The 11,708-nt window shown below is 48.7% G+C and overlaps 1 protein-coding gene across 1 annotated transcript; it reads left to right on the plus strand.

Annotated features, from left to right (window-relative positions):
• Positions 1–869: 869 nt before the first annotated feature.
• On the plus strand, positions 870–11,280 carry LOC118509064. Its single transcript, XM_036049182.1, is given in 2 exon segments — positions 870–9,540; positions 9,542–11,280. Coding segments are annotated over 2 exon segments (10,137 nt in total). The 5' UTR covers positions 870–1,038; the 3' UTR covers positions 11,177–11,280.
• Positions 11,281–11,708: the final 428 nt, after the last annotated feature.

An 11,708-nucleotide genomic window follows, 5' to 3' on the forward strand; every position in this document is an offset into this window, starting at 1 on the left:
TCCGGGAAATATCTTGCCAAAGAGGAACGTGTTCTTCGGCAAACCGTAACCCGCATGATCATGGTAGAGCGATGTCTTGTATTGGCGCGTTAGATTCGAACCACTCCACTTGTACACCTCAACTCCCTTGGGCGTTCGGATGATGAGCGTCGATGGCTCATACACATCCCAGGGATAGTTTGCGCTCTTGGTGGATAAAGCGAAAAAATCTTTCCTGTTGTACACTTGCTGGTAGTTTCCATCCGACAGCTCGTAAATCAGTAAGGCACGATTGATTCGCACAAACAAGGCAACTTTTGGTTTGGACACTTTCTTCACTTCGATAGCGTCATGCACGTGTGCTGGGGCCAGCAATTCCACGGGCAGCTGGAACGAGAATTCCCGGCGTTTCACCATTTTTAACTAGCGTGAAGCGCAAATCTCATGCACTAAGTTGAAATTACACTGTGCATGTCTTCTGTACACAAGTTATAGAATTAATGAAAAACCACGTCCAAGAAGTACTGAACTGTAACTGTGCAGCTTGGAATCTTTTATAGTGCTAAAGAACGGCCCTTTTTGTTTACTTATATGGCACTGGAGATGAAGTTTACTTGGCATGAGTTTATAAATATTTGCAGTAGAAGGAAGCAAGTTGCTCAATATCAAAAGTGCTCTACAATTTACTATAAGAATATTGCTGAATCCAGCTTTCAAAACTGTTGACTCTTGATAGCACTATTAAAACATTGGAAGCAAACAATCGATCGGATGAGCTAATAATGAGCAATTGAATCAACACTTGTTGTAAACGGTTGGTCGTTTAATTAGCTGATTTTTATAAAGTATATAAGAAGCAATGCAGAATATTCTTGTTCAGTGACCAACAATTTTCAATCGAGCCTTTTTGATCGAATTGCGTTGTTAGCGAACCAGTGAGTTACACACGCTGAACGAGACTACAGTCCTGCTCTTGGCCGACAGTGAACGTTACTTGTGATTTCAGCAACGAGTGAACAGTGAGAGATCCCTGTAGATAGGGAAGCCGGACCATCCAACATGGATGCTTCGGCAAAATTCTACAGCTTACAGCTGCCCGGGAAACCATTGGCAAAAATTCCTCCCGGCAGTACTGTGGAAGTGAAACGGGGCTCACCCACTGCGAAAACTTTTTTCGTGCGTAACAATCGTGTGCTGTTGATCTACGAACAGGCCAACGGAGACTGGACCGAGGTGCACAAGGATGATCATTTCTTCTCGGTGCCTAACGATGACTGCAACTATCCTTGGACCGTGTATGAAGGCGATTTGCTGGCAGTACGCAAAACGAAAGGCATCGTTATGTACCGATGGGACAAACGGGCACTGAACCAACTGCTTGTGGCATCAAAGTATCACGACCAGTACGGTTACGGTTTGCGGAACAGTACGATCGTGTTTGGGAAAATGTATCCTTCCGAGCAGTATGTTGGTGTCCTTTCCCGTCTGCCCGACTCGACCGTCGAATTTAGTTCCATGAAACCAAGCGAACCGGGCCGTCCTGTTCGTGCATTGAAAAAGCGGCTCAATCTGGATGCGTTGTGGCAGGATCCGGCTAGCAGCATATCGTTGGTGGAGCGATATGACAACAGCACGCAACTCTCGATAGCCGTGCGAACCGGAACAGAGTTGAAGCTGTTTCGTTTTAACAAAAAATATGAGCTGAAGACGTTGACAACCGTAGAAGATTTTCTTCCCTTCGACAACGAGTATGATAGGATCCTGTTCGCCAAGTTCGATAATGGCAAGATCAACGATTTGCTGCTCTTTACCACTCTAGGGCTGACAATGTATCGTCTCAACGAAAAATCCGGTCTCTTCCAGAAAGTATACTATTCGACGGCATTCTCCAAGTTGCGGGGCTGGAACAAGCGGACCATCGACACAATCGCCACCATAGATATCGATGGTGACAGTCGTGACGAGTTGATTGCGTCCGGACCGAAAGGATTGTGCGTGTATCGTGCAGTGTTTACGGACGATGGATTTGATCTGGTTAACATTTTCGACGACAGACTCGAGGATCGTGTGGTTCGTTACGGGTTGCCGAAGCTGACGACGAAGTCAGTGCAGAGTGAGGGTTACAACATTCTTCTCTTTACTGGCAACAATTTCCTGGAGGTGCGCACCAAACCGTTCACTCCACAAGCGTTCGATGTAGCGCTCGTTCAGCCGACGGTTGCAAAACCCAAGCCCAGCGTACCGTTGGTGGTGCCACAGAAGCGATACATCGTCTGGTTGCATGATCAGCTGGATCTGCACAGTATGCTGCAGCCGTTAAACCCACACGCAGGACGGATGGAGCTAAGCATTCCGTTGATCGAGCTACCGAACGCATTCGGCGTGAGTGTGCGCAAATATTTGCAGTACAAAAACATTCCGTTTGAAAGCTTTTTCGGGCGCGGTTGGTCCTTGCCGCTCGATTACATCAGCGTGGAGCGGAAGAACAGTGACTTCCTGCAGGACCATGACTATGCGGTACTGAAAAACAACAATCGAATCATGCTGAAACGACAGCCAGCCTGGGACTCGGTACACCATTGGGCGTTCGTAATCGAAGGCTATAAGCAGGCTAGGATAAAATATTTTCCGAACGCCGAGCGCTGGGAGTTTACGATGGAAGATCGCACCTTCGTGTACGGTACGTGGAACCAGCTGAGCAAGATGCGTCAGGAGATGGTCTGCTCCACCTGGCCACTGTGTGGAAGTGGGTCGGCAAAGGAGAAAGCGTTGCCTTCTCGTTGGTACTTGGTGCACGAGGAGACGAATTACGGTTCGTACGCTAACTACTATTACGAAGAGTTTGTAGAGGGAAAGGGTGATCGTTTGAAGCGCATCGAGCTGGATAGTGGATCAAGCGTGAGCTTACAGTACACGGATAAGCATCAACTGGCCAGCTTCACAGTCAATACGACCTGTTACGAGCAGAATGTATCGTTCGAGTACGCAGGCAATTTACTGATGCACATCAAGCAAGAGGACCGAACACTGTTCCAGTTCGAGTACAGGGATCAACGCATGTCGAAGATCGTTTACCCCAATAAGCTCGAGACGAAGTTGGAGTACACTGACAAGGAGCTGGACAGAACACGCTTCGAGGAGCTAGTGCCGGTCGATTTAAGCCCAACGCTGTACTACGGCCCGGACTATACCGTCATCTTGGACAAGGAGTACGCGGACGATCGTTTGGTGATCAGCATACGGAATCTTCTCGGTGGAACGGATGGGGCGAAAGTGATCAAGGAGAAGCTACACTTTGGTCAACCCGGCATTAAAAGCCACACGATACACGCACTGGAAGACATGCTTGTCGTGGTGCTTCTGTACAGCACCCGGAAGGAGGTAACGATTCTGCAGTTTACCGATAAGGATTGGGTCGAGAAGGAATACCATGCCGATTTCCCACTGGACGGGACCATAAGTGTGGGCAAAAAGTTTGTCGTTGTGTACAATCTGAAGACCGTGCGCGTGTTAACGGTGGACCTTGATGGGAAGCTAGCCAGCAAGAACATCAAGCAGTCAGTGCATCCCAACTTTTTGATACACACGTTTGCGAATGGTTTCGTGATGTACGATCCCACCGACATTACCGTTTGGACCATGGGGCTGAAGAACCAGTGGCAAACGACTTACACTTCCCCGCCGACGAACGTCTTTAGCGACATCGAACGTGTGCTGGATGGGTTCGAGCTTGAAGCTGAGTTCCGCACTGCGCTGCGGAAAGGCTTCCTGGCGGATGCCATCACGGTGTACCAGAATGCGATTGTCTTGCGTGTGCCGGCGCTGGTTGATAAAACTTTGGAGCTGAAGGTTCACTTTCTGATCCTAAACTTTAGAGGCTCGCCCCAATTCGTATCGAAACAGTCGGAACGGATTCCGATAGCGGATTTTGACACGTACGAGTACGATTTGCCCACTAAAGATGGCGATGTCTTCAAGCTGTACTACGTGAAGCGGAACCAAAAGCTAATTCTGCAAATGAAAAGCATGCGAGGGCCTCTGTATACATCGCTTATGAAACAGCAACAGAAGTCATACAAGCAGATAGACGACAGCGGCGAGAGTGCGGCGAAGAAGAAGCAGTACAAGAAGGAGGTGGACGAGAAAATCGCTGAGGAGGTGGAGAATATCAGTAAAACCGTCATTAGTAAGGTGCAGTTCGCAATGGATCTGTCACAGTTCGGGGTGCTCATGAACCAGCATGGCGTTGTGACGGGTAACGTGCAGCTGTCCTTCGCCGGACAAGCCTGGCACAAGCAACCCATCAGCCCCGAAACGATGCGCATGGAGCTGGTTAACCAGACGCTCGGCAATGGCTTTATACTGGGCAAGTTCAACTACGCGGATACGTTTAAGGTGTACGAAATGCCGAACAATGTGATCGTTTACGACAGTCAGACGAACAATCCGCAGGAAATACAGATTGTGGCTCCGCGCTATATTCAGGCGCAGCCAGCAGGCAAACCGCTGAGCATGTTCTTCTTCCCCACGAAGGAAACCGTTCAGCTGAAGGCGTTCAACGAAACGATGGTCCGGGCTAGCAATACTATCGCGCTGGTGACGGTGCGCCATGTGAACGAGACGAGTAAGTTTGTCATCTTCCGGCCGGTGGACTCCTTTCTGCTGAAGCAGACGACCCTATTTACCAAGCAGTATGTGCGGCTCAGCCAGGATGAGACACGCACTTCCGCCTACATCTACGACACGCAGGATGCGCACCTGTCCAGCGATGGTGCTATGTTTTATCGTGTGAAGGTCATTCCCGGCGGTAACAAAGATCAGTTCGGCTGGTACGAACAGTCCATCAACGCGACCACCGGAGAAACGACGAAAAAATCCTTTGCATCCGACGGTACGGACGTTACCGTGCGCGTGAAGGAGAAACGTGAACGAGCAGAGGTGCGAGACTACGAAGGAACGATATGGGACAAAAACCGACAGCAAAAGGTGGTGGACCTGGGTGCGTTGAAATTGGTCGATGAAGTGGCTTCGTACTACGGGTTCGAACCCTACGAGCAGAACCGTTTTGGTGTCGATAAAAAGTGGACGTTTGATGAAAAGAATGTACAGACCGAATGGGGCAACCACTATCTTAGAATCCCGAACGGATCTACTATGCAGGCGTCGTTCACGCCCAGACAGCCGAAGAACCTGTGGATCGTTTCGTTGTGGGTGCGTCTCAAGCAGGTGCCTAAAGTGGACCGCGAACTGAAAATAGTGAGTGTGGATTTAGTTGATCTGAAAACTAACTCTCGCCAAAAGCTGCGGGGAGCTAAGGTGCAACATATAACCCTAACCTGGGCCTACGTGGAAATGATTGTGGATACCACGAAACATGCCGACGGTTCGAAGCTGAGGTTCGACATTTCGATTGAACCTTCCGACGGGGGGCCAAGCATCGATATTGATCATGTACGGTTTTCGCCTTTAGATTTGAATTTCCTTGCCAACGTGTACACTCCAGTTAATGCGGAAGTGCGAGCGACACTTCACAACAACGGTAGGCTGAAACAGAGCCTTTATGGTCCCAATGGAAGAAGAGTGGCGTTAATATCGCAGGATGGTCAGGTGATTGATTTTGCGATGCATTCGAAAATGGCGTACGTTGCTTCGGTTGACGCAAAACAAAGTCTGGTGGAATTGAAGCCCGACTCGGGGGTATATGAAACATTCGATACGGCCCTATGGACAGCGAGTGGTAAGGAGTGGTCGATTAGCTACGGTGAGTTGAAGTACAACGCTAGCGACGCTGGAAAGCGAGGAGAAATTGTGCGAAAATTCGATCAACCGTACGAATCGTTGGCGCTGCGATTCCTGTATAATTACTCTACTGACAGCAGCAAATTGGAGTTTAGCTGGAATGGGCAAGAATTTGCTGTTATATGTCCAAAGGGTCCTTCATGCAACCGACCACCAAAGGCAGGTGAAGTGCTTATCTTCATAACAGCACAACGCATTTCGGTTTGGGTGGAAGGACATTTACATCGGGAAGCACTACTAAAGCCCAAACCGGACACAGCGAAGCAGAACGAATTTCGCTTACTTCCAACGGGACCGATTGAGTTCTCGGAGTTTCTGACGATGTACGACTCACGCGTGAAGGTTACGTACTACAATCGGATGGGTCGACCCAGCCAGTTGATCGTGTACGACGATCCAAGTACGGTGCGAATGCGCGAGCTGGTGTATGACGAAATTGATCGTCCGATAATGCAAACCAAATGGACCAAGCTGACGATGAAAAGCAAGGAGTACTTTGCATTCAACGATAACTTCATCACTCAGGTTCACGGTACGACCCATGTGATGGCCGGTATGGTTTCAAAAGCGAACCCATCCTGCGAAGGCTTTCCCTACTCTCGCACGATCTACGCCAAAGACCCAACGGAAAATAAACAGTACCAGGGTCTGCCAGGGAAGGATTATAATGTGCTGAGCAAGTACAAGCGTCGATATGCAATGCGCACGGAGATAGCGCTACTGGCAAACATATTTCCCGAGACGCACGGTTTTCGACAAAAGATTGTCGAACGTCCGGGTGGTGCCATTCGGGCTACGGTAGAAGATAGGCGAGGCAATAAGGTGGCCAAATACTGCCGTGTCGGTAACTTCGAGCATCGTCTAACGACCTACGAATATTCCGATACTTACGGACATTTGGTGCGCGTACTGCCGCCTCAATATCATGCACTTGCAAAAACCGCATCCAGAACGAGACCATTCCTGACCGGAGCGGACACTCCGGAAGAGATCCGGCTGCAAACCCAGTGGAAGGTATCGTATAAATACGACAACGGAATGCTCATCGCCAAACATGTTCCTGATGGTGGTAACTTTGAGTATGTTTACACGGAGTCTGGCATTTTGCGCTTTTCCATACATTACAAACTGCCGGAGAGACAGCAGCTGGATCGAGTGGTCCATTTCACGTATGCTTCCGATGGCAAGGTGATGCGCGAAGCGTTAGTGAATTTGACACGCGAGCAATGTTACCAGCTGGCAGAGGCGAACGAAGTTCCTGCATCGGATGATTTGATCGAATCTTTCTACGGTGAGATCGAAACAAATCCGGATGTGCGGTACAGATCACAGCAATCTACCCGCAAGATTGGCAACACCCAGATGATGGAGAGTTTAATTTACAACGAGCAGGAAAAGGTGATCAAGAAAGTGTTTGTTGTGCCGACGATCAACACCACGTACTCGATTGACTATGAGTATGAGAATGGGAAGCTGCATTCCCTGCAATATCCAATGAATACCACGACTTCGCCGTTTACGCTGATCTACGACTATAACGGAAGTGGCGAAGTGAAGTCTGTGCGCGAAATAACAAGACGAGATCCTATGTTCGAGTTTACGTACAATGCGGACGGGATGGTGGAAACGATGAGCGTAAGAACGGACGCAAAGCACACGTTCCAGCGCAACTTTACCTACAACGAGCCGGGCTTTTTGGTGAAACTCGAGGATGAATATCTGTCGGAAAGCGTTAACTATCTGGAGACTGATTCTTACGGGCAGGATTCCTACACTCCGATCTATGAGGGTCTCATATCGAGGACAGTGTTCACGGCACACTGGCGCAATTCAACTGGTCCACTGCGGAACGGAATCTATCCGGAGTACTTCATCACGACCAACATGGACCGAAGGCGGGCCGCGCTCTGCCACGAGACGTTACGCCGCACAGGATATCTAGACGAAAGCAATCTTGTCACAAAAACGCTCTACGGTGAGCAGGATGACGATCTACCATTTGTGTGTGGAAAGCGGATCGCGATGAACCACCTTTCGGGAGCATTGAGCAGCAAAAGCTTCCCGCACCGGTACGGTCACCGATATGACTATGACGATCATGATCAGCTGATTAAGGCGAAATATTTTCATGGAGACGATGAGATGGCTTTGTCGCCGCTGACGCATCGCAGTTTCTCGAAGGAAATAAAGGAAGTTGATGAAGCGACATCCCGGAAAATTTGGGATTTGTTGCGCACGAAGTCGTTCCTCACGATGGATTGCACCAACCCCAATTTATGTCACGGACGCGAAGGGACCAGATCGATATTTAGCGATTTCATTCAACAACATCGGCATAGCCACCATCTGAAAACGATGCTAGCGAAGGCGATATCGAACCGCAAGGCGTTGAATGTGAGCGAGTTCGGCCAGAAATGTAAGCGGTGGATCAAGGGATCCAATATGGCAATGAGTATGTGCACGCAACTTCAGCAATCATTAAGCGATCAGAATATTATTGGAACTAGCGTTGAAAACCCTCTTTCATCGTTACATACGGAGTTTAAAAATGCTTTAAAACGATACAAGAACCATATACCAGATATTGTTCGTGTGCTGACTCACCATTTCGCGACTGCTTTGGGACGCTCGGCCGCGGATGTGCAATCGTACGAAATCGATGCAAACGGAAACCATCGGAAGTTTTACACGGGATTCACCCGATATCGGTTGGAGTACCGTCCGGGAACGAATCAGATCTCCAAATTGTACCGTCAACGGTTCGATCGTGGTCAGCATAAGGAAGAACAATTCAACATGGCCCACGATAGTGATGGAGCCGTCGTCCAGGCAGAGCACAAAGGCATTAAACGCATGGAGTACGACAAGCTGCTGCATCGAGTCAGCAAGATAGAGATGATGGACGAACGAAGCCTGATTTATCAGTACGATGTGCGTGGAGAGCGGACCTTCAAGCGAGTGCTGGACAAAGATGGAACGATTTCGAGTGAAAAGTATTACATACGCGACGCCAATGGGTTGGTCCTGATGGACATGGATATGACGTACCTATCGAAGGATCAACCGCCCGATGTACGTGTGACGAGTTACATCTACAAGGACCAGCAGCTGATCGGGTTCTTGCGCAATGACCAGCTGTACGCAGTGATCACCGATCACGAAGGATCGGTCCGGTTGGTGGTGAAAGATGGCGAAGTAGTCGCGGCCTACGATTATCTTCCCTATGGTCAAATATTCCGACGCTTCGGGACCGACTTCGATGGGCAGCTTTCGTATCTGTACACGGGACAGGAGTGGGAACCGGAAACCGGCCTGTACAACTATCGCGCACGGCTGTACGATCCCGACATTGGCCGGTTCTACCAGATGGATCCGAAGGAACAGTACCCCAGTCCGTACGTGTATGCCGGTAATTCACCTGTTTCTTTAATAGATCCAGATGGTGAATTCGCCTTTACGCTGGCGGTTCTTATCTTGGCCTTGGTTGGTGCGTATCTTGGTGCGGCATCTGCCAACAATTGCTGGAATCCGCTCAAATGGGATTGGAGATCATCGTCTACCTGGATAGGATTGTTAACGGGAGCCGTTACGGGCGCATCCATACCCTTCAACATGGCCAGCTCGGTGGCGTTTTTCGTTGGTATGGGATTATCATTAAGCACGTCAATCGCGATCATGGTTGGCACGGGCATCACCTTTGCGTACTTCATGATGGCGGCTAGCAGCGGCACTTGGGATCCTACAAAGTTCGATTACTCCAGTCCCCGGCACTTGGAATGCATTGATGAATGGAGTGGCTACCTCGTCGTGGATTCTGATGAACCCTTCCTCGCTGATAAGCTCTTTCGCATCGATCACTTCCGTTGCAGCGAAAGCGCTGTTTTTCGTCGCCAAACTTACCATGAGCCTCGGGTTCACGTATCTGTTTGCCGCCCTTGGGCAGGGTGGCGAGTTTGATGTAACGAAATGGGACTTTACCGATCCCGCGCTGTACATGAGCATCGTTGATGGGTTCACTACTGCAACGGTAGGAGTATTGTTCCTGCGAAACTTACCCCAGCAAGTAAGCAAGTGGTCGGGAAAGGTTACACGCACGGTCGATCTTTTTGTGGGTAATTTTATTACCTTCCGTGCCCAGCTAGCACTGGGGCGGGACTGGTCCAAGGTTATCATGCACACGAGAAGTTTCCTCTACGTTAGCTACCGCAACATGCAAAGCTTACAGAAAGGGTTCTTAACGATTGGATTCTATTCACTGATTGTGTCATTACGACTGTCGGTAATCCCCAGTAGCGCCATCCCTGAATTTACTGCAGCGGAAGCTACCGTGAATGTTCTCTTCAACACTGAGCAATTTTCCGACTTTATAGTAAAGCCTTTGACTAAAGCTTCGCCACAGTTAAGACTGCCTAAACCACCCAACATAGCCAAATTTATTCGCTTTCGCATTCGCTCGGAGGCCATAAGCCTCGGCAATGAATCGTTCTATCATGCGCGGCATATGACGAACTCAGGTGCCTCAATATTGTCGAGCGCATTTGACACGTTTATCAAACAGCCATTGGAGTGGTTATTCAAGGCAAAGAGTGCTGAAACAAACAGTGGGCCTGACGCGAAAGATTCCTTAGCCGTATACACACCAAAGCAGATACTACGATCCGGCCACTCCCTTAGAAATTGCTATAAGATTCATAATGAACAACATCCCGAAGGTATGATAGCTTGCTACGGGCATAACAGCATTGTGAGCATAGTTCCAAAGGTTATCGATGCATCGAGAGTTGCCGAGATGGATCATTACAACTACTGTTTGCCATTGACCTACGATGGGCACCCTTCGGTATCGTGTGATGGCGAATGGTCATCCTTAATTTACACAGCAAAGGAACCCGCAAGGGTGTTTGATTTTGTCGATGGATGGTTACTACTGGCACAGGTCACTCCGTCAGTATGCAGAGAGGTAAAGCGTGGCATTAAATATATTTTCTCCCGTCCTAAACGTACCACACAATCTGCGTGCTTCAAGGAGAGGCTGGAAAATGAAAGGAAAACGCTTCATCGCAAGTTAGACCATTTAAAGTCTCAGATTACCAACCACAAACAGCTCCTTTGGGCACGTTGGACGATCGAAGATTTGGCCGAAGATGTAGATTCGTATCTTACCAAAGGACAAGGATCGCTCAGTATGCTGGAGGATAGGATAACCGTTCTCGAGGCAGAAATTAAAGAGGACATCATAATACAACGGCTTCAAAGTACGCTAAGGCCGCACGTGGCAAACAAAATGTCGATTCGCCAAGTGGATGATCTGATGAATGTTTTACAAATTCATCGAAACCTGGATCAACAAGCACTAGTACAATCGAATGGGCTAAGCGTTGCGAGGGGCATTAAATGAAGTGCATTAGGCTGCGTTCGTAAGTTATGATGCTATTTGTATTAGGATATTATTGTTGAGTGGTGCTTTATGGAATAAATGTTTAAAATATGGAGCAGAGGTCATCATTGTCAAAACAGAAAAAAAATTGTTTAGTCTAACGCCATTTATTTACGTACCAGTTCAATTGCTATTGTAATATAGAGGATATACGGTCGCCATGTAACATGGAGGAAAACGGTCGCCATGTAATATGCGGGATCGGTCGACGGGGCTTTTGCGCATATGCGATTTCAGTCGCGCCGTACTTACGTGGTTCATTTGGATTTCGACGAGAGCGACGAACAGCAACTTGCTGAGCGAACCAATTCTTCCCTTTATCGACTGTCCAGGCAATCGTGAAGATTCTAGATGAGAATCTTCCTTACTGAATTGTTGGAGACATCGAGGCCTTACCTTTGGTAGGGGCACACGAAACTCTTCGGCGTTGAGTCGGCCAGGCGACTCTAGATGTTCAGAGGGAACATCCCTTACTGGCTCGTTGGAGCTTTTG

This window comes from Anopheles stephensi, chromosome 3 (assembly GCF_013141755.1).
Source record: "Anopheles stephensi strain Indian chromosome 3, UCI_ANSTEP_V1.0, whole genome shotgun sequence".
NCBI classification, from domain to species: Eukaryota; Metazoa; Arthropoda; class Insecta; order Diptera; family Culicidae; genus Anopheles; species Anopheles stephensi.